The sequence below is a fragment of the Cnephaeus nilssonii genome, assembly GCF_951640355.1.
Source record: "Cnephaeus nilssonii genome assembly, chromosome: 6".
In the NCBI taxonomy this organism is placed as follows: Eukaryota; Metazoa; Chordata; class Mammalia; order Chiroptera; family Vespertilionidae; genus Cnephaeus; species Cnephaeus nilssonii.
In genome coordinates, this window is record NC_137077.1 from 86,894,063 (window position 1) to 86,918,017 (window position 23,955).

At 39.7% G+C, this 23,955-nt stretch overlaps 1 protein-coding gene across 6 annotated transcripts in view; it reads right to left on the bottom strand.

Annotated features, from left to right (window-relative positions):
- The window catches only part of CEP83 (centrosomal protein 83), a 142,595-nt gene that overhangs the window by 63,900 nt on the left and 54,740 nt on the right, over positions 1-23,955 (bottom strand). For 5 of the 6 annotated variants that reach the window (XR_013813636.1, XR_013813637.1, XR_013813638.1 and 2 more), the window contains exons 6-10: positions 16,653-16,904; positions 13,796-13,927; positions 5,634-5,748; positions 4,279-4,423; positions 4,012-4,161 (exon numbers count right to left, since the gene is read on the bottom strand). Coding sequence is in view for 2 of the 6 variants with exons in the window: in XM_079773941.1 (XP_079630067.1) it covers positions 4,012-4,161; positions 4,279-4,423; positions 5,634-5,748; positions 13,796-13,927; positions 16,653-16,904 (794 nt within the window). In the remaining 4 variants the exon portion in view is untranslated. The remainder of the gene's footprint in view (positions 1-4,011; positions 4,162-4,278; positions 4,424-5,633; positions 5,749-13,795; positions 13,928-16,652; positions 16,905-23,955) is intronic. The other variant, XR_013813639.1, reaches the window with a different exon arrangement.

Genomic DNA, 23,955 nt, shown 5'->3' on the forward strand with positions numbered 1-23,955 from the left:
TAAAGAATTTAAATTTTAAAAAAAATTATAGAACTACCAAGATGGCGGGATAGGTAAACACCTATACTTGCTGCCTCTCACAACCACATCAAAACTCCAACTAAAAGACAAAACAACTAGAAGGAAAGAAAAAAGCGCATTGAGAAAAAAGTGGAGGTACAGAGGCATGTGCAAAACGGGCTGGCAACTGGGTGCGCTGTTGTTTTTTTCAATCAGGAGGGAGATACAAGCTCCAGATTGCTCTAAATTCCAATTCCCGGCAAGACTCTGGGAACACAGACTCATACGAGGAGAAACTGGACTGTCTGGCATTGGGCCAGAAAGCGAGGGCGGCGCTCCACCCTGGTGATTCCATGAGACCCCGCCCCACTCAATTTACAACCCCACCCAAGATGTGCACAGCCACTTTTGCATTAGAATGGCCTGTCCTTTTGCAACCTAAAAACATACAAACTGCAGCTGGGTCAGAGAGCTCCAAAGTTTCCAAAAGAAGGCCTAAGGCCCTACAGCAGCTGGGCCTCATCTGGGCACCTCCAAATCCCAAACTAAGAGGAGGAATATGCAGATCTCTCTGTAGCTCCTGCTGGGTGCACCTCCTTGGAGATCCAAGAGCCAATGTACACAGTGGTCAGAGTGAGACCATACCAGATTACAACTCTTCACATCCATAAGAGACACACTCAAGGGGCAGACTCAGTGAGCACCAAAGCCCCACTAAAGCAAGTCCTGCTCCATAAGGGTGTCTCCAGCACAGCAGTTCCCCCACTGTAGACACAGCTGGTCCTCACGGCCAATTGGCCTGAAAGTCAATTCCTCCCAGTGATACCAACAGCAATCAAGGTTTAACTACAACAAGGCTGTGCACACAGCCCACAAAGGGGTGCACCAAGAGTGTCAACCTCAGGTAACTGGGGAGGCTGAACCACTGGAGCACCTAGCACACAAGGCCACTCTATCAACACAGGGAAGCAGCCAAAATGCAGGGACAAAGAAACATGTCACAAATGAAAGAAATGGAGGAACGCAAACTACTGGATATAGAGTTTAAAACCACGGTTATAAGATTACTTAAGAATCTTCTAGACACCTCCAAGAAATTTAGTGAGAACTTCAAGGATAGGAAAAAGGACCAATCAGACATTAAGCATACACTGATTGAAATAAAGAATAATATACAGAGATCCAACACCAGACTAGAGGATCCCAAGAATCAAGTCAAAGATTTGAAATACAAAGAAGCAAAAAACACCCAACTGGAAAAGAAAAAAGAAAAAAAGAATCCAAAAATATGAAGATAGTGTAGGGAGCCTCTGGGACAACTTCAAGCGTACCAACATCCGAATTATGGGGGTGCCAGAAGAAGTGAGAGAGCAAGATATTAAAAACCTATTTGAAGAAATAATGACAGAAAACTTCCCCCACCTGGTGAAGAAATAGACTTACAAGTCCAGGAAGCGCAAAGAACCCCAAACAAGAGGAATCCAAAGAGGACCACACCAAGACACATCATAATTAAAATGCCAAGGGCAAAAGACAAAGAGAGAATATTAAAAGCAGCAAGAGAAAAACAGTTAGTTACCTACAAGGGAGCACCCATACGACTGTCAGCTGATTTCTCAACAGAAACTATGCAGGCTAGAGGGAGTGGCAAGAAATATTCAAAGTGATGAATAGCAAGAAACTACAACCAAGATTACTCTACCCAGCAAAGCTATCATTTAGAATTGACGGTCAGAAAAAGAGCTTCACAGATAAGAAAAAGCTAAAGGAGTTCATCACTGCCAAACCAGTATTATATGAAATGCTGAAGGGTATTCTTTAAGAAGAGGAAGACGAAGAAAAAGGTAAAGATAAAAATTATGAACAACAAAGTGACAACAAATACATATCTATCAACAAGTGAATCTAAAAATCAAGTGAGTAAAAAATCTGATGAACAGAATAAACTGGTGAATATAATAGAATCAAGGGCATAGAAAGGGAGTGGATTGACAATTCTTGGGGGGAAGGGGGTGTGGGGGGTGCGGGAAGATATTGGACAAAAATCTTACACCTATGGACAAGGACAGTGGTGGGGGAGTAAGGGCATGAGGTGGGGTGGAAACTGGGTGGAGGGGAGCTATGGAGGGAAAAAAGAGGAACAACTGTAATAATCTGAACAATAAAGATTTATTTTTAAAAGAAGTAACAATACAGAGCAATGGTGGAAAAATATATATTATATTAGCCCTGGCAGGTGTTGCTAAAAGGTTAGAGCGTCAGCTCGCTCACCACAGGATTGCGGGTTCAATTCCTGGCTAAGGCCATGTGCCTGGGTTGCAGGTCCAATCCCAGGCCCCAGTCAGGGCTCATACGGGAGGCAACCAAGCAATGTGTCTCTTACATCAATGTTTCTCTCTTCCTCTCTCTCTCTCTAAAAAAGCAATAGAAAAAATATCCTCGGATGAGGATTAAAAAATTATAATAAATGATCATAATCCATAGAATAAAAATGCATCCAAACTGATATGAAGATAATATTTAGAAAGAAGGAAATGCTCTTCTTTTCAGGAGAATTCCAACTAAAAAGTGTAGAAAGAATGATGGAGGGAAACATCCTTTGGCAAACACTAAAGTAATAATTGTGTCAGGCAAGAATTATCAAAGGATGCTAAAATTAGTGGAAGAATGCATGATGATAAAGTATGATGAGAATATTTACACATCTCAAATTATATTCCCATCTGTATATATAAAAGCCCAGTAACCGAAAGGCAGAACGACTGGTTGACCAGTTGCTATGACAGGCACTGACCACCAGGGGGGAGACACTCAATGCAGGAGCTTCCCCCTGGTGGTCAGTGCACTCCCACAGTGGAATCACCACTTGGCTGACCGGGATGAGCAGCTGCTAGCAGGCCCAGGGTGAAGCCGAGTCTCTGCACCTATCAAATACCTGAGACAATCCAGACTCCGGCCTGACCCCACCAGCTGATGCAGGCTCTCTAAGGTGTGTTCTAGAAAGAGAGCAGGGAGCTGGCATAGGCCAATGGCAAGAGGGGACGTGACTGTGGACCCCCCTCCACAATCACCCCCGGAGAAGCTGTCCTGATGGCTAAGGTTCCTGGAGCACAGCTGCCCTGGACATCCCTGATGGTGTCACTGACCTGGCATCACACATCAAGGTTATTCACCAAGTGGTTTTGGGGTGCAAAGCTCTCCACCAGGTTCCTCCAGGACACAGAACACCCCTTTACACAAGACATTACCCTGAAATATCAGCTCAGACTAATGTCCTCATTGAGTAGCCGCTCAGAGGGCAGGTCCACAGGCACTGGGCTGACTGGGATGAGCGGTGCTCCCACAGCGGGCCGATCCCCGCAGTCCACGCCCCCCACCAGTGCACAAATCTGTGCACTGGGCCTCTAGTAATTACATATCACAAAGAGGAAAAAGTAGTCATTTTATAGTGAAAAAATCTGGCAGACACCACTTTAACCAAATGATTCAAGTTAACATCACCAGTAAAGGGACAATCACATACCTCCTGATATGATACACCAAGGAAATGTGGCTTTGATTTTGGTGGGGTTTTTTTGCTAAAAATGTATAACTTGAATTTAATTAAATGTATTAATTAGAATGTAAGACAAACTCAACTTGGGGGATAATCTACAAAATAACTGGCCAACACTCTACAAACGTGTTAATGTTCAAGATTAAAGGAGACTAAATAAAGACAATGTGTGATTCTGGGTTGGATCTTGGATCAGAAAAAGGACATCCGTCGATAATTGATAAAATCTGAATAAAGTCTATAGCCTTGATAACAATAATGTTCATTTGATTTCCTAACTATGTTAATGTTAACTTGGTAGCTTTGATTATTGTAATATTGTTATGTAAGATGTTAATATTTGGAGATCCGCGTGAAGATTATATGGGAATTCTTTGTACCACTTTTATAATGTTTTGTTAGCTCTGAAATTATTTTAAAATGAAAATTTTAAAATATATATACATATATATAACCTAATACTTTGAAGTTCTCTTCTTGCCGACTCTTCAGCCATCTGTGAAGCCCGCAATTTCTCATCGCACTGATCTTTTTCAGACTGCCTCCAGACATCATATTCCACTTTCATTTTCTCTAAATCCGCTAATCTGTTCTCAAGTTCAAGCCTAAAACAACAGATGATAATTATGTTACAAGAACTATAATAAGAATAATATGACAGCAAAATGTGTTCATTTGCAAGGAGATTTAACGCAAAAAAAAAAAGGTAATTATGTACTTACTTTTCATCTTGTAATACCACAAGTTTTTGATAACCTTCTTCCTTGGCAGCTTGTACTTTACGTATTAATTCACGATCCTTTTCTCCTAAGAGCACTTTGTGGTGTTCAACAGCCGATTTGAGAATTTCATTATCTGACTGTAATCCTAGTATTTTTTAAGGAGAAAAATATGCTATACTCAATCTTATTAAGATGAAAAATCACATTTAATAGCAAACATTGATAACAATTAGAAGAGTATAGAAAGTAAGTCACTCTAGAAATATATCTTCAAAGATCGTTACATTGATAAACTTTCTTAAGAATGAAACAAACTAAAACTCAAAGTTAATTTTTCGGTTATTAGTTTATTTAGCATACACACACAAAAGGTTAATAAAATGTTACATACATTTATTCATTTGAATCTTTAAAGCTAGGGATATCAACTTGGCTGTTAGCCAACAAGGTTTAAGCACCTACTTCACCCCTACAAAGGTTCTGTAACCTAAGACCCACAAAGAACATCATCATCAAGCTAGCAGGAAGCAGCCTGAATAAAATCGCAGAACTCTTCAAAATCTATCATTCTAGCAGAGTTGTTATATTTCTAGTAGAAATATAAATTGGAAACTTTCAATTTTGTCAAATTAATTTACAAATCTTCCTTGTAATGAGATGACAAGTATTTTGCAGATAAAATAACTAAAATTTGTTATGTAACTCAAAGTAAAAAAAGAATGCAAAACTGGATCCCAAACTCTCTAAGTTCCTAAGAAAATTTACTCCCTAACCATGTAAGTTCATGAGTCAACATTAAGTAGAAATTAATAATGAAAACAATCATTCATTGTAAGTTCTATCTAAAACTACAGAGGCCAGTTCAAATGAAGACCAACTCAAGGATAGTTACAGGCCAAAGGCAGCTTATTTAAGTACTTAAGAAAAGTCAGAAATAATATAATTTCTGAGCAATCCTCATGAGAAAGACATTCTAAACAGTAAACTGGAGCTTAAAAATAAGCTTAGGCTGAATGAGGCTCAATCACTACATAAAAATATTTTTAAAGGTAAAAGTTGGGCCTGCAACTAATAATCACATGATAATCTAAATAGATTTAAAATTATAAACTCAGGAAGTATGAAATTCACATTGCAAAATTTCACTTAATTTATGTATTAATCAAGTAACAATAACATAAACATGATTTTTAAAAGTTAGATCACAAAATGAACATTCAACATATAAACAAAAACAATCCATATATGCTCTAACATTAAAAGTCAATTAAGCTGAAAATAAAAATTCATTGTGACCTATTTTAATAATTTTAGTTTAGATGTGAAAACAAAAAGCATGAAAAATTATATATTACCATCCAATTCACTTTGAATCTTATTTCTTTCTCTTTCTAAATCACTCTTAGCTCTTGCTGCTTCCAGTTTGATGTCTGTTATTTCTAGTTTGTTTGAATGTTTAATTTCCTTTACCTGTTGATAATTAGAAATTAAAATTACTATGGTCATTTTCTTGCCATTAACTGCTTACCCTGACACTTTAGCAGGAATGAGAAAATGCTGTGGTAAGCACCTTCAACAGGGAAAGTTGTTTCAGTGCCTGGAAAAATACTTGTCATCAAGAAAACAGTTTTATCCTAATAAAAGTGAATCCTTCTTTTTAAAAGAATGTTGGTGACAAGAAGGCATTCAAGATATAAGGATCAGCATATAAAATGTTACACAGGTATAAGATCACATTGCTTGCTTGAAAAACAAGCAAATGTGTTATAGCTAGAGTGGCAGGGAATAAACTTTATACACCATAAAAAGAGTTGTGTATTCTGTTAGCTATTAAAGGTGTACAATTAATTTTGTTTCAGAAAATTAACTCTAATTGCAAATGTATTAGATTAAGATACTGAAGATAAAGAAACCAATGAAGAGGCAAAGAATTGATGGGGAGGAGGGGTGCAAGAAGGATCAATTGAATTTGGTGACTAAATAATGTATGTGTATGTGTGACTGTACGCACACATATGTGGTGGTAGTGGGAGGAACAAGTATGAAACTTAGAAATCTAAACCTTTATTGTCGAAATCTGATTCTTTTAAAGCCACAGTGAATATAAATAATTGTCAATGTTTTCCATTAACTAACCCATATATCAATCATATACCAATTTTCATCTTTCCTGAGACATCCCTTTTGTCAAGTTGAATAATTCTAGTTCATAAACAGTATTCTTTCATTCTTTCAATAAATATTTACTGAGCATTTATTACATGTTAGGCACTGTTTTGGGAACTGAGGATATAGCAGCAATCAAGAAAGCTTTTTCTCTTCAATCATCTGCACTACCTAACATTTTCCACATCCCTTCCCTTTGATAAGGTGCTTCTAAAATTAGGAGGATGTAACCAATACAGATACAAAGGTTAGATAAACCTGCATTCAGACATATTATACTCAGGTATAAAACTATAAAATCAGAGTAGAAAACCATTAATATATACAAGTGAAACACGTAAAATGTGAGATGATGGGAACAGGAGGGTAAAGGATGATTTACTTAAGTGTAATATAATCTAAAAAACTGGAGTTGGCAGTTAGAAAGAAATCAAGAAGAGGTCCTAGACAAGTATCACATGATCCCACTTATATGTGGAAATCTAATGAACAAAATAAACTGACAAAATAGATCCAGAGTTCCAGAGACATGGAAGCATGCAACAGACTGAGGATCCTCAGAGGGAAGGGGGCAGAGGAGAGAGATCAACCAAAGAATTTATATGCATATATGCATAACCCATGAACACAGACAATAGTGCAGGGTAAAGGCCTGGGGAGGGGATGGGTGTGGAGAGGAGGCGGGTTACTGAGGGGGGACGGAGGGAGAGAACATATGTAATATTTTAAACAATAACGATAATTTTTTTAAAAAATAGAAGAGGTCCTAGAGCCAAAGCGGGCAAGGATGAGAACTAGAGGTGTCTATGAAAGGTCTTGAAAACATTGTAAAGGAATGGTTTGGTGTAAAATCCCCACTTAAAGGAAATAAATAGAAAAGCAAGTACACTATACTGCCTCTGTACTGCTAATCACATTAAGATGTATCCCTCTCCAAATTAACTTGTAGATTTTTTAATGACACTACATAAAATAAATACCTTGTGCTGACATCAGTTTTTGCATTTTTAAGTCTTTCTAAACTTTTTTATGAAGTCTCATAGAACAATGTTTAACTGCATGACAGCAGCTAAGAAATTATATTTATTTAAATACTGAAACTTTCTATAGATTGGATTTCACTACATTATAATTTCATGGACAAACAGAATTTAAACTATAAGTGCTTTAAACTTTGGACCACAGTAAAAATCCATTCTGGCAAATATAATTATAAGCTAACTATAAAAGGTTAAGAATGACAGCAGCTCATTAACAAACTACACTGCAGCTGATATAAATATGAAGTGAAAAATTAGAGCCATCTTATATTATAGAATCTTGATTAATTTCAACAAGAACTATGAAATAAAATACTTAATTCATTTCACCCTGAGATTTACTGAAATGAGAAAAAATTTTCAAATAAATTATTATTGAAACTGAAAGGACACTGGACAAGAAGTCAAACAAGTGAAGTCTGTCTTCAGTCTATTTTTTTTTTTTTATTAAACTAGTGGTGCATGCTCAAGCAAGGTATTTGTCCTCTGCATTCAAATTCATTCATCTATGTAACTAGGTGAGTTTAAGTTTTTCTTTAGTGCCGCATTTGTATAATCCTAAAATAATGATAATTATTAGTATAATGCTTATACTAATATTAACTTCCTGGAATGTATTTTTTAAAATATTTTCTTTAATAAAAATGAAAAATTTATTAAAGTATTTATTGCCTAGATATGACAGTTGCACTTTCTCTGAATAATCTAAACCAAATCCCAAAGAATCATAATAACATTCCTTTCTGCCTCTAGATCCCTGGTTCTTAACCTTTGTGATCAGGCCTCAAAAATCGTAAGAAAACAAGGGATCTTTTACTTAACAAAATGTACAATATTAAAATGCTGCGTATAATTTCAAGAGATTCACAGTTTTCTAAAGCTGCCTGGGCCAAACTACTCTGTTTTTTGTTTTTCTAGTTTTTTTCCCATGACGTTTTCCATGTAGATTATGGCTCACTGTAAATTTGCTTTATGCTTTTGACACAACAGAATGTGAGTGTCCAGAGATTACTACCTGGGACTACTAACAAAACTTGAAGAAACGCCCAGCCATTGTGGCTCAGTGGTTGAGTGTCAACTCATGCACCAAGAGTTCACTGGTTCGATTCCCAGTCAGGGCACATGCCTGGATTGCAGGCTCAATCCCTGGCCAGAGGAGTGGGGGGTGGGGTGCAGGAGGCAGCCTTTGGATGGTGATGTTTCTCTCTCATTGATGTTTCTATTTCTCGCTCCCTTCCTCTTTCTCTAAAATTCAATAAAAACTTACTTTAAAAACAAACAAACAAAATCTTCAAGAAACTGAAAAATGGCAATAGTGGACATTTTGAAAGGTTTTGGAATCTGGTAAATTACACATACGCACAGAGACATGCTAGAAAACAAAATATATAAGCAAGACATAGAAATATAGTTGAAAATGTATTACTTGAGAAGCTCTTGACGCAAATCCCAAAGAGATAGTATTCTTAAATTCTTATTTTTTTCAAAGGTCTCAGGCAGTATGACCTCACTAACTTGACTAATAAGGGTAACTCTGTAGGAAACTTCTTTAAAGCTGTCTGATTTATATGAGTTCTAAAAATCAAACACTTAGTGAGGTAACTAGAAGAATTTACCTCATTGAATGTGAAATACCTTTAAGAGCATCATTCTCAGACTATGTTTAGTAATATTTTTATTGATTTTTTTTTTGAGAGAGAGAGGAAGGGAGAGGGAGAGAAACATCGATTTACTACATCCTGCCTACCCCCTATTGGGTATTGAGCAAGCATCCCGGGCATGTGCCTTGACCTGGGACCTCTAGGTGCATGGAATGACATTCAACTGAGCCAGGGCTTTAGTAATATTATTTAAATAGAGAGATAGTCACACTAACATAACTCCATTAAAAAAGCTAACACAAATTTGAATACACCACAGGTGTTCCTTTGCATTGTAAATACCATTTCAACCATTTACTAGAATCCTATCTAATCCTATCTAATAAAAGAGTAATATGCAAATTAACCATCAGTCCGCTACAAAGATGGTGGCGTCCATAGCGCCAGGGCGGGATGCTGGCGTCCCATTCCCAGGCTGCAGACAGAATGCTGGGCTGCTGGGCCAGGGGCATGCTCTGAGCCGACGCCGTGCGGCTTGGGACACGCCCCCGGCCCAGTGGACAGAAGCCCAGATGACAGAAAGTGGGCGCTGGGCCGGGGGCTGCTCAGAGCCGCCGCTGCAGGGCTTGGGACAGGCCAAGCAGACAGACGCTGGGCCAGGGCATGCTCAGAGCCGACACCGCGGGGCTTGGGACAGGCCAAGCAGACAGACGCTGGGCCAGGGCGTGCTCAGAGTCGACACCGCACGGCTTGGGACACGCCCCCAGCCGAGCAGACAGAAGCCCAACTGACAGAACCAGGCCGCTGGGCCGGAGGCATGCTCAGAGCCGATGCTGCGTGGCTTGGGACACGCCCCCGGCCCAATGGACAGAAGCCCAGCTGACAGAAAGTGGGCGCTGGGCTGGGGGTGAGCTCTGAGCTGCTGCAGCGTGACTTGGGACACCCCAAGTGGACAGACACTGGGGTGGGGGCGTGCTCAGAGCTGCCGCCACGCGGCTTGGGACACACCCCCAGCCCAGCAGACAGAAGCCCAGCTGACAGAAAGCGGGGCCACTGGGCTGGGGGCATGCCCCCGGCAGCCCCCCACAGTGTGAGCCATGCCCCCGGCAGCCCCCAGCCCAGTAGACAGAAGCCCTGCAGACACAATGCAGGGGGTCCTCTGTGCATGAGCTGCAAAGGAAACACCTTTTCTGAAGGCTCATTGGCTAAGCTCCCTGTAAGCTGCCTCTCACAGTGTTCTTGGTAACTTGAGTAATAAGAATCCAAAAAGGTGATCTAGGGTTTCTCCACCTCACTCCTGGAGGAAAAACTAAGGTCTGCTGCTGGAGGGGCTAAGAAATGTCATATCCTACCCTAGCCAGTTTGGCTCAGTGGATAGAGCCTCGGCCTGCCGACCGCAGGGTCTGGGTTCGATTCTGATCAAGGGCATGTACCTAGGTTGCAGGCTCCTCCCTGGCCGGGGCCCAGGTCAGAGCTCATGCAGGAGGCAACCAATCGAAGTGTCCCTCTCACATTGATGTTTCTGTCTTTCCCTCTCTCTGCCAAGCTCTCTAAAAATCAATGGAAACATATCCTCAGGTGAGGATGAAAAAGAAAGAAAGAAAAGAAATGTCATATCTTATGAAAGACACATCTTGAAAGTGCCTAAAGAAAGCTGTCATTTTTTCATGGTGAAGGGACTGGAGTCCGTGTTGATGAAAACACCTTGGCGGCTGTGACATTGGCAGCAGCAGCGGGGTGATGGGGCTGGCGCCTTCCCCTGATCAGCCCAGTCACCTCCCGCAGAGGAAGGCCAGACTGTGGCTTAGGCCCGCTCCCCGTCAGTAGGACATCTCCTGAGGGCTCCCAGTCTGTGAGAGGGGGCAGGCTTGGCTGAGTGACCCCCCCCCTCAAGTGCACGAATTTCGTGCACCGGGCCTCTAGTTGCAAAATAATGTCAATGAAAACTTCAAGTTGCCAAGAAAACTGACAATCATGTTTGAAATATTATTTTAAAATTTATCCTTCCAATGCAATCTTTTCACACACAATATTTCAAATGAAAACTTGGCTTGTCTAAAGTTAAAGAGTGATTTTAATATGCCATTTGTATGCAAAATAGGCAACGCTTATCAATGTGTTTTAACAAACAAGCAGAGAAATAATACTACACTAAAATGCTCTTCTTCCATAGGCAGAATAGGAGAAATCATCTAAGCAATAACTCTAAAAAGAGCAATAGGAAGGCTACGTACAGAAAAAGAAGAAAAATCAGGGTCAGGTCACAAATAAGCCAGAGAGGTCACATAAATATGCTGCAAGGAAAGTATCTGGTGGTTCCCAAGAGTTAGAAGCCACAGCAAAAGCCAGCTTATCCAGTGTCCTAATGCTCCATCTATGGTTCAGGTTATTCCAGCAGTTCAGTTCGGCTACTCAGGACCACAACAGTGTTTTGAAAATACCGAGTACTCACTATTTCTTTTTATAAAATTGAAAATAATTTATACCATGAGAGAACTCCCTGTATCCTGAATTTATGTCTTTGTGTTTTGCATCCATTTCTTTGCATATTTTATCATTGAAGGCACTCAATATGTATCTACTGAATACAGAAATAATTAGCTTACAGTTAACCAGGAAGCAATCAAGTTATTTATTTTCTAGTAGGACTTACAGAACCTTAGTAGGCTGACAGGATTCTTAGAGATCAGCTAGAACAATGCCTCATTTCATCTATGAGGAAAATGGATCCCAATGATATTAAGTAACTTGCCTAAAGTCATACACACAGTTATTGATACAGTGAAGAATGAAATCAGTCAATGGTCTCAAAGTTATGTACATCATTTTCTCATTTAAGGATATCACAAAGTATGTAATTGTTGCCATGATCAATTTTATCACCAGCTACTATTTATTATGTTCAATGGCCCCTTTAATCTTACAAAAACCCTGTAAGAGACAGGTATCATCCCCATTTAAAAGTTAAGCAAGTCAGAAGACACATAGGTGGTGAGTGAGATGAATGAGTCAGGACTCAAAGGTAGATTCATCTGATTCAAAGCCCATGAACTTCTCCATTGCACTTCATTGCCTCCTTCAAAATGACAGTTTTTAATTTCTAAATATATCTGAATCTTAATCTATAAGCTCAATTATAGGACTATGCTTGAATTAAAACATTTTAACAATAAAAAACTCATTGCTCAAATAGAGTAAAATGAATTGTTTCATGGCCATAAATTAAAACAAATTTGTGTATTCCTTTCCATAGTAAGAACAATCTTTGCAATGGGACCAGAGTACTTACATGCTTCTGACTAAAACTCTCTGCTTCAGTCTTCTCAAGTAATTACTTGGCCACGGAATTTATGATGAATAAATATAGTATTCCTTTAGATAAGTTCATATATTCCTACCAAGCTATAGTAAATCCCTTCTGGTCTGGGAGCCATATTGCTTTTTAAGATAATTTTACATATAACTCTGCTATAATAGAAAATACGTATTACTTCACTGATTCAGTAACCAGTCTTATTTCCAAGTTCTTAGAAATGCCAGAAGTACTACTACTACTGCTAGCTAATATTATGATAATAACAGCTAATATTTGGGTTATTATATACTAAATCTTATGCCAAATGCTTTATGCATAATATCTCATTTAATCTTTGTCACACTCTATAAAGTAAATATTAGTCTCATTTTATAAAGGAAAACAAACTTTTCAGGGAGAACATAAATTGCTGAAAGTCACAGAGCTAGAAAGTGGAAGAAATGAAACTTGAAGCCAGTCTGTCTGACCCCAGAGCTGATATTCTCATTCACTACTGTAGTCTAGAAGATACTTCTAGCATTGCTATTCTATTTCTGGTTACTGGATTCCTTATATATGTATCCTACATTTGAGGGGTGGTGGAGGACCCATAAGTTATTGAGAAAATTCTGTATATAAAATGTTCAAATCATTATATTATTTTTAAATATATATATATTTATTAATTTTAGAGAGGAAGGGAAAGGGAGAGTGACAGAAACATCAATGATGAGAGAGAATCATTGATCAGCTGCCTCCTGCATGGCTCCCACTGGGGAATCAAGCCTGCAACCTGTGCCCTTACCATTATATTCTTTTTAAATAACATAAATGCAGGTGCTACTGCTAATATTAATTTACTCATTTAACATTTATTGAGTGCCTACTGTGTGCCAGCACTATTCTAGGAGCTGGAGAGACAGCTGTGATAAAAGCAATGTCTCAGCTCTGGAGCTTATATTTGGTTGGGGTAAGGGTGTGGGAAAGAAAAGGAGAGACCAAAAAATAAATAAATATATTAGATGGTGTTAAGAACTATGGAGAAAAATAAAGCAAATAAGGGAGATTGAGAGGGCGGAGGAAGATGGAAGATGGTATTGTACAAGGTGAAGTCAAGGAAAGCCTCTCTGATAAGACAACATCTGAAAGAGATGCAGAAACAAGCTAAGTAGATATGTGAGGCAAGACCATCCCAGGCAGGAAGTAAGGGAGAAGAAGTAACCTTGCTCAAAGAGTGAGAAGGCCAGTGGAGGTAATAAGAATTGGTCAGATTCTGCATATATCTGGAAGGTAGAATGCTAGCATAAAAAAAAGATCTCAATATAGAGAACTAAGCTATTTAAATGTAAACTTTCTTTGTCATTATACAATATCAAACATTCTAAAGAATGAAGTAGAAACATAAGATGACTTACTTTACTGGTCAATGCATTTATTTCCCGTTCAGCTTTATGTAATTTACTGATTAAAACAGTATTTTGTTCATTGCTTGATTGTAGCTCTTTTTCCAAGCGTTCAGCATGTAGTTTAACTGACTGTTTTTCAGCCTTTTATTAAAACAAAGTATTTAAAAATTTGTTAATAACTTTTCACAATTATATCAAAATAAAGTAAGCCCTATTTAAAATATATGTGTAATCCCACTACACAAAATTAATCAAAATCTCCATATTAATATGTACCAAAGAAAAAAGATTTTTCTCAAAGTATATAGTAGAATTCAAATGAAAGAAGTTTGCTCCAAGAAATATGCAACAAAGACATCTGGAACAAACATATGTCAAGAGTCACCAAATAAATAAAACTCATATATTTATCTGATGAATGCACTCACTTGATACCTACTTACTCTTATTGCTGACATAATTGGAACAAGTATTTTGGGGGGTTCCAAATCCACAGTAGATATGAAAAAGCATATTAGAAATAGAAGAGAAGGCTCATTTATAACAGTAAGAAGTGAGAACTGAAAATCTAAAGTCAATGGAGGTTTTTTTTTTTAAAGAGAGATATAAGAATTCAAAATCCTTAACTAATTTTTAGCCTTTGGAAGTACGGGCAAGAGCTCAATAGCTCTTGACCTCATCACATAATAAAGATTCTTAAGGAAGTCTGAAGTTGTCTAAAAAATTCTGGTTGGTAATACAGTACTCTTTAGTTAGGGAAGGAAAACTAAATGCTTTCTTAAAATAGTTCTACTCAAAATAATTAAAATAAAAATGTTTGGCATTTCATAACTATGGAAGCTTCAGTTTTTATCTCATTTCTTATATATCTTAAATATAATATAAAGAGTTTATTCAAATAATTCAGAAGAAAAAAAAACTACTTTCCTCAAACATAAAATAATACTTTCTGGGCTCACTGATAGCCAAAAATGTCAAAGAAGAAAGAAATTCTTGCTGTCATGTACTTATTTTCATTTCACCTGACAAAATTAAATATAGGCTCTTTTGAAGATGTCACAAATGAACTTCCCATCTTTTTGTCATCATTTAACTTGTCCTGAAAACAATCACTCTAAATGACCTCAATGAAAAGTTTCACACTAGAACCATATGCCATATTTAATTACAATCATCCACTTATTTGTCACTGTATAAATACATTAGGGATGAAAGAATGGAACATAAAACATAAGCAGTCTCATTCTGAATTGTCTCACACCTAAAGACCAACAATACTAACAACTTTAGTTCAGGACCAGTAAATACTATAAAAAGCTTCATACACAAAAATAAAAACATGACTTCTCTTCTAAACATATCAATACTCTCCTTGTACCAGTTTGCTGGATGGAGGGAAAAATATCACTTTTGGATTTGGATCCTGGATTTTAATTACAAGCTAAGTGCCATTAATTTCTTTCCAACTCAAATCATTTCACAACTATCTGAATAAAAGAACACCACACTTTGGACTGCTCAAAATAAATCAAAACAATTAAAATAGTATATTTGCTACATGTTAGGTACTAAGAACTAGGAGTAAGCATATCTGAGAAGAAGGTGAAGGGGTCCAGAATATCTTGCCACTGTGGCATAAAAGTTATTTTAAGCTGAAAACATTTGGGAATCAACAGACATTTTTTTAAGTGAGTTTTTTTTTTCCTCAACTCCTCTTATCTGCCTAAAAACAGAGCCTTGGAAAAGAATGTAACTGTTATAAATTCCCACCCCAGGAGTTTCATAACTATGGAAGACTCACTCCTATCATGAGAAACAAAAAGTCAGCATCAGGATAAGAAACCCCAACACAAGACATTTTCACAAAACTGTCATATCTCCCATCTACTTCCCTAAGGGCCCTTTTATCTTTCCGAAGTGCCCTTTCTTCCCTTCTCCCTACTTAAGATGGTATATAAGCCCCAAATTCTAACCGCCTCTTTGACACTTTTCTGTGAATCCCATGTACATACATGAATAAAAGCCCATCTTTTCTCTTACTAATGTCTGTTGCCAGTTTAATTCACAACCGCCAATCACTGAACCTAAGAGAATGAAGAAAAAGTTTTTCTTCTCCAACAACTGAAACCAAGAATTTTTGCTGTAGAGTCCCTCTAGGAGTATCAGCCTAGGGTCTGCCAGCTCTTATTTCTCTGTAATGAACTCAGGAAAACAATTCAGTAAAGCCTGTCCGCCGGTGCACCAGGCCTTCCGAAAGCCTCCGGCGCAGCCATGGCACAGACGCTGAGCTCGCGGCGCCACTGGCACCGCGAGCTCAGCGTCCTGCTGGCCCAATCAGCTACCCCGGCCACCCTGAGTCCCGCCCCCTGAGCCTCCTGCTGGCCCAATCGTGGGCATAGCGGAGTGATGGTAATTTACATATTACCATTTTATTATGTAGGATGGTATTTCTGTTTGAACAGGACTTATGATTTTAAGACTTTAAATTCCAGTATAAGGAAATAACCATCTAGAAAAAAATAGTTCCTTCTGGTTTGAGATCACTTTAGTCTCCAGAAACTCAAATAAATTTTTTTGGATTTTGCATATTCTATTCTGTGGCCTTATAAGAGTTAAATCATTTAAGACAGGTGACTTGACTCCCAAAGAAGAAATACTCCCTTTGTATATGTGGCAGCATATCCAATGCTTATGAATCAATAGCTTTCATCTTTACAAAAAGTATATACTCTCGTGATTCCACAAATGCATCAGCATTATTAAATTGGTGAGCATATATTGATGCTCTAAAAATCAGAGGCTTGTCAATGCACTTTTAAAAAAGTGTGCCGTACTTTTTTCTACTGGGAAGCAATTAAAACCTTACCTCCAGGGATCTGATTGTAGCCTGCATCTCAGCCAACTGCTGCACCTGAATTCTTTGGACATTTTCTACCAGAGCACTAGAATTCTCTTTTTCAGCCCTTAATTCGGCTACTTCAGCCTGTAACTCTTTTAATTTCTGAACCAAATGGACTTTTTCTCGAGTAAGTTGCTCCACTCGTTTGCTATCTCTTGTGGGATCAAGACTAAGCAGCTGATTATGTAGTTCTTCTTTATCTTTCTCCAGTCTTGCAATCTAATAACAATTTGAAAAAAAGCACACAACTTTAAATTATTAAATTTTCAGTCATGAACATGCATTACAAGTCAGTAAATTAAAATTTGTAACTGCACAATGTAAAAAAGAAAGCGTAGGTAATGAAATGAAGTAGCAAGGAAAAAACTCTAGAATGTCACATTCTTCATTCCGATTCAGCATGGCTCAAATGTGAGGGCAAGTACCTTGTCCTATACTCCTCATGGTGTTTAGCACAGGGCTTCATCAGTTGCCAAATAAAATTCAAAGTTATAAATAATACTATAAAATAATTATTAAAATGTCAAGTATTTAAAAAATTAATCAGAACATTGCAGGGGCCTATGCAAGATCAATATGCTGATTACTGCTAAGCTTTTCCTCATGTGACAGTAATGCTTGGGCTGTCTATACTAATAAGGCAACTTAATTCACAAAAAAGCTGCTTGTCTATATAAATAACTACAAATGTGAGCGATTAAAGTTTTTAAATGATAGCTGAGAGTTTATTAAAGCCCTAATTGTAATGACGGTATAGTTCCTAATTCTCAGATTCAAAAAAGAATTGGAAGTCATTACCCCACAGCACTTGAAAAGGTCACTGGGGAACCTGTAGAGCAGAAACACTAGTGCTCTTCTCGTTCATGCCAAGCATCACTTCCAGACTCCCCCCCGGCACCCCCACCCCAGGGCCTCCCAATTAGTGGGTTTCAAACTGCTTGTAACCACTGAGGTACATTGGAGGCCTCTCTCCTCTAGGAATGAGGAGGAGGCCAAGTAATCATGGTAAAATGCACTTTCCTTTTCCTGATCTCCCAAACTATCTGTCCCTCCCACCACCACCACCAAACCTTTGTAGTTAACCAGATCTCCTCTTTTTAGTCTCCTTTCATATAGATTTCTTCAGATGATTCAACTTAAAGGATTCCACTGTTTTTTTTAAAAAAGTTAGAAACCACTGCTCTAAATATCACCAGGAATTGTTTTGTAGCCAGGATGAGCTTCGAAGACTCCCTCTAAGCCAAAAGGATTTAAAGTAATGCTATGCAACCCAGACAAAAGTGGCCCAAGAGACAACTGATTGCTCACTTGGCTACAGATGAACGTAAGAAGTGTGAGTCCTACACCCCAGTGCAGAATCTTCTCCTCATCTGTAAAACAAGAGGTTAGACTGGAGGCCCTCTAAGATCCTTTTCAGTTTTAACATGTAATAATTCCAATTGCAATTCGGGCATGCTGAATTAATTATGTCAATGGGAAATATAGGTAGAGCTATCTAGCAAGCAAATATTCTTTTCCAGAAAATTAAAAAATTTTAGAAGGCAGCTGTACAATTCAGAGTCAAGTCCCCAAAAGCCCAACTAATTAGTTCTCTCCTATTTTTCCTCCCACATTTTACATATAAACATTGTCCCTGGGATTTGGTTTCTGCCAATTCTTTTTCTTTTCAGCTCCTTGTGTGACTCTGTGCAAGTCACTTTTTCACTTTGGCCTCAGTTAAAATGAAAGGCATGGGATGGATGATCTTTAAGGTACCATTTAGCTTTTGCATAAGGTAACTCATCTAGCTCAGGAGTCAATGTATAACTCAGATTCAGATAATGGTGCCTTTACTGAGTACTTTAGTGAGTGCTTAGCTGAGTGTGCTACACATATAATTGCATTTAGTAACAATACTTTCTCTTGTAGTCAGCATATTACATATGGGGTCAGACAACTAATGTTCTTGACCAGCATGTTTCCTGCTTTACTGCTTTCTCTAGTAGTGTGGAGGGGCATCTGTGTGATAGCTGAAGTGGTAGCTGAAGCTATGGACTGAGCTGGCTAATGGCAGAGTCAGAATTATTAGACCTCACATGATATATCTGCATGATATATCTTTTACCATCTATTTTCTAAATACTTATCTATCTATATAAAACCCTAAGCGACCGGACGACCAGATGACTGGACAACCGGCCAGTAGCTATGATGCACACTGACCACCAGGGGGCAGACACTCAATGCAGGAGCCACCCCCTGGTGGTCAGTGCGTTCCCACAGGAGGAGCGTCACTCAGCGGACCAACAGGAGCCAGAAGGGCTCACGGCAAGTGAGTGAAGCTACAGTGGCATGAGCCTCTCCCACGGATACTCCCTCTGTGCAACCCCTCCCCCATGAGCTGGCCAGGCCAAGGGCCCCACCAGTGCATGAATCCATGCACTGGGCCTCTAGTATTATTATATTTGAAGTTTCTTGGAGACAGCATATAGTTGGGTTTTTTATTTTTAAAATCAACTCTCTAAGTCTGTCTTTTGATTGGTATATTTAGACAATTTACATTTATTATGACTATTAATATGCTAAGGGATTTTATTTTCTTTGTCCTGCTTTCCTGTGGATTACTTGAACATTTCTTAGGATTCCATTTTTATTTACCTATAATGTTCTGGACATATATTTGTAGAGCTTTCTTAGTTGTTGCTGTAGGTATTACATTATATATACAATAGAGGCTTGGTGCACAAAATTCTTGCGGAGGGGGGGGAGGGTTGGTGTCCCTCAGCCTGGCCTGTGCCTTCTCGCAATCAAGGACCCCTTGGGTAGGGTCCATAGGCCTCGTTGGCGATCAGGGCCTATTGAGGATTTCCTTCCCCGGGCTGCCAGCAGCTGGCCCCGCCCCCTGCCACTGCTACTGCTTGCCATCTGTGCGGTGCTGTCCCCCATCCCCCGCCACCGGTCACCTCCCTCTGCGAGCGACAGGTGTGGGGTACAATTGCTTGGCTGGCCTGGACCTCCCTCTGCGGGGCAATAGCTGGCCAGCCCCACACACCCGCCACAGCGCCACCAGCTGGGTGGCCTGGGCCTCCCTCTGCAGGGCGATCATGGGGCAATGCTGGGGCCCCCCAACCAATTGCATCGCACCTGACTTGGCTGGCCTGGCGCCAGTGCGTGTCATAGTGTTGTGGTCCAGGAGGTCATCTAGTCATTCTGCTGTGAGGTCATTTGGTCGATTTGTATATTATCCTTTTATTATTATAGATAACTTATCATGGTCTACTGGGTTTATTTTACCAGCTCAAGTGATATACAGAGAAACTTTACCTCCTTTTACATTTCTTTGTCTTTCCTTGTTCATAATATAATTGTCTTAAATATTTCCTCTATACACATTTCAAGCCATATCAGACAGTGTTATAATTTTTGTTTCTAAAATTAAACAAACTTTAGAAAATTCACTCAGGAAAAGAAAATCTATTGTATATACCCAGTTTTGCTTACTGTACTCTTTTATTCTTCTTGATGTTGTAAGATTCCTTTTTTTATTGTTTTCTTTCTGATTAGAGAATTTCCCTTTGACATTCTTTTGGACAGGTCTACTGGCAACAGATTTTCTTAGTTTTCCTTCAAAGAATGTCTTAATTTAACCTTCATTCCTGAAGGATACCTTTACTGGATATAGAATTATGAATTGACATTTCTTTTCTTTTAGAACATGATAATGTTGTCACATGTCTCTAGCCTCTATGCTTTCCAATGAGAAATGTCTAGGAATTATAAGATATCATTTTTCTCGCCGAAACCGGTCTGGCTCAGTGGATAGAGCGTCGGACTGCGGACTCAAGGGTCCCAGGTTCGATTCCGGTCAAGTGCATGTACCTTGGTTGCGGGCACATCCCCAGTAGGGGGTGTGCAGGAGGCAGCTGATCGATGTTTCTCTCTCATCGATGTTTCTAACTCTCTATCCTTCTCTCTTCCTCTCTGTAAAAAAATCAATAAAATATATTAGAAAAAAAAAAGATATCATTTTTCTCTTGCTGCTTTCAGTACTTTTTTCCTATCTATGATAATAAAAGCATAATACGCTAATTAGACCAGACAACCTTCTGGACGAAGCCAGGGCTGCAAGTGAAGCCCGGGTCCCGGGTGCCTGCTGGCGGCCGGAGGGAAGCCTGGGTTCCAGATGCTGGAGAGAAGCCCTGGGTCCCGGATGCTGGAGGGAAGCCCAGGTCTCAGATGCCAGAGGGAAGCTGGTGCCGGCAGCCAGGGGAAGGAAAGCCTACACTTACACGAATTTCATGCATCGGGCCTCTAGTAAAGTTTATAAATTAATGTCTCTTACTGTGGATTTTGTTGGTTTGATCCCTTTTGATATCCACTCACCTTCTTGAGTCTGTATGCTGTGTCTACACCAAAGTGGAGAACGGGTTTCAGCCTTTATTTCTTCACTGTATTTTTAGCACTGACCTCTTTCTTTTTTCCTTTCAAGGACAAAAGTCTTAAAACTTTTGTTATAGTCTACAGATAACTGAGGCTATCCCTACTTTTTTTTTTTAATCTATTTTACTTTTTTCAAATCTTTATTGATGAGAATGTTACAGATGTCCCCATTTTCCCCCCATTGCTCCCCCCACCACTTGGTTCCCATTCAACCCCAGTCTTTCGCCAACCTATTGTCTGTGTCCATGGGCAATGCATATCCTATCTAATAAAAGCGTAATATGCAAATTAACCATCACTCCACAACACCCACAAGCCACGCCCATCGGGCAATCAGTAGCAAGTATGCAAATTAACCCAACCAAGATGGCTGCAGACACGGAGCAAGCAGGAGGCTTGGGTTTCTCCAGCAATAGAGGAAGCCAAGCTTTCCACACACCCTGGAGGGCCCAGGCCTACAATCAAGGCTACAAAGTTTCAATTATAGAAGATAAATAAATCCCAACAAAAATGGTGGCAGCCACGGAGCTGGAGAGAGCAGGAGGCCTGAGTTGCCCCTGGCGATGGAGGAAGCCAAGCTTCCGTAGCCCTGGCCTGCATTGGCCTCCGCTTAAGGCTACAAAGTTTCAATTATAAAAGATAAATAAATCCCAACAAAAATGGCTGCGGCCAAGGAGCAAGCAGGAGGCTTGGCTCTGATCAAGGCTACAAAGTTTCAATTATAGAAGATAAATAAATCCAGATACCAGGGCCTCTGCTTGGGTCACTGGGGTGTGTGGCCAGCCTGCAAACCACCACAGGCCCCTCACCCAGGCCACCGGACGCCCCAAGGGAACCCCCACCCTGATCCAGGACACCCTTCAGGGCAAACCAGCTGCCCCCCCCCTGTGCACCAGGCCTCTATGCTATCTAATAAAAGAGTAATATGCAAACTGACTGTCACTCCAACACACAAGATGGCTGCCCCTATATGGTCAAAGATCCTGCCCCCATGTGGACACAAGATGGCCGCCACAAGATGGCCAGCAGGGGAGGGCAGTTGGGAGTGACCAGGCCTGCAAGGGAGGACAGTTGTGGACGATCAGGCCAGCAGGGGAGGGCAGTTGGCAGAGACCAGGCCTGCAAGGGAGGGCAGTTGGGGGCGATCAAGCCTGAAGGGGAGGGCAGTTAGGGGTTACCAGGCTAGCAGAGGAGGGAAGCTGGGGGCCACCGGGCCTGCAGGGAAGGGCAGTTGGGGGGGACTCAGGCCTGCAGGGGAGAGCACTTGGGCGGGGGAGACCAGGCCTGCATGGGAGGGCAGTTAGGGGTGACTAGGCCTGCAGGGGAGGGCAGTTAGGGGCAAACAGGCTGGCAGGGGAGCTGTTAGGCATCATCAGGCTGGCAGGGGAGTGGTTAGGGGGTGATCAGGCTGGCAGGCAGAAGTGGTTAGGGGCAATCAGGAAGGCAGGTAGGCAAGCAATTGGGAGCCAGCAGTCCTGGATTGTGAGAGGGATGTCCCATATTGAAGTGGGTGCAGGCTGGGCTGAGGGACACACACCCCCATGCATGAATTTCATGCACCAGGCCTCTATATGCATATAAGTTCTTTGGTTAATTTCTTCCTGTCCGCCTACCTGCCCCTTCCCTCTGATATTCATCAATCTATGTTTCCATGTCACTGGTCTTATTTTATTTGTCAGTTTATTTTATTCATTAAATTCCACATATAAGTGAGATCTTATATTTGTCTTTCTCTGATTGGCTTATTTAGTGTACAATAAAAATCTCCAGTTCCCTCCATGCTGTCTCAAAGGGTAATAGATCCTTCTTTTTTACAGCTACATAGTATTCCATTGTACAAATGTACCACAGCTTTTTTTATCCATTCATTTACTGATGGACTTTCCTTTTTTCAAACAATTTTTTAAAGTTTGTTCAGACTGGGTAATTTCTAATATACTATCTTCAATTCATTGATTCATTCTTCTGACCCTTCCATTCTGGTGTTGAGCTCAGCAACTGAGGTTTTATTTTTATTTGTTTATAGGTCATCATGGTTTTCAGTTCTACTAGTGTACCAGGTAATAATGCGGATTTTTTTTCAATAGATGAAGTCATACATATGTTGATATATATGCAATTTGATATGTATGCTATTTTGTTGTATTGACAGCAAGCTTTAAAACTTCATATGTCAAATTTGCTGAAGGTGTTAACATCATAGATATTTTTACGCTTAAAAATGTCGAATTTCGTGCCCCAAAAAAGAGCATTTGCGGGAAGTTTCAATTCATTACTCTATTTTGAAGAAAAGTGCTGCTGAAAGTTATTGTATACTTTGGGAAGCTTATGGTGAACATGCTCCAGCTCAAGATACTTGTGAATGCTGGTTTAAATGCTTTAAAAGTGATGATTTCGATGTGAAAGACAACGTCCAGGTCAACCGAGAAAGTTTGAAGACCAACAATTACAAGCATAATTGGATGAAGATGCATGTCAAACTCAAAAACAACTTGCAGAAAGATTAAACGTTGCTCAGCAAACAATTTCTGATCGTTTACAAGCAATGGAAAAGATTTTTTAAAGGAAGGAAAATGGGTGCCATATCAACTGAATGAAAGACAAATGGAAAACTGAAAAGTCAACAGTAAAATGTTGCTTCAAAAGCACGAAAGAAAGTCTTTTTAGCATCGAATTGTTACTGGTGTTGAAAAGTAGATTTATTTTGAGAATCCCAAACGCACAAAATAATGGGTTGATCCAGGTCAACCATCAACATCGACTGCAAGGCCAAATCGCTTTGGAAAGAAGACAATGCTCTGCATTTGGTGGGATCAGGAAGGTGTGGTGTACTATGAGCTTCTAAAACCAG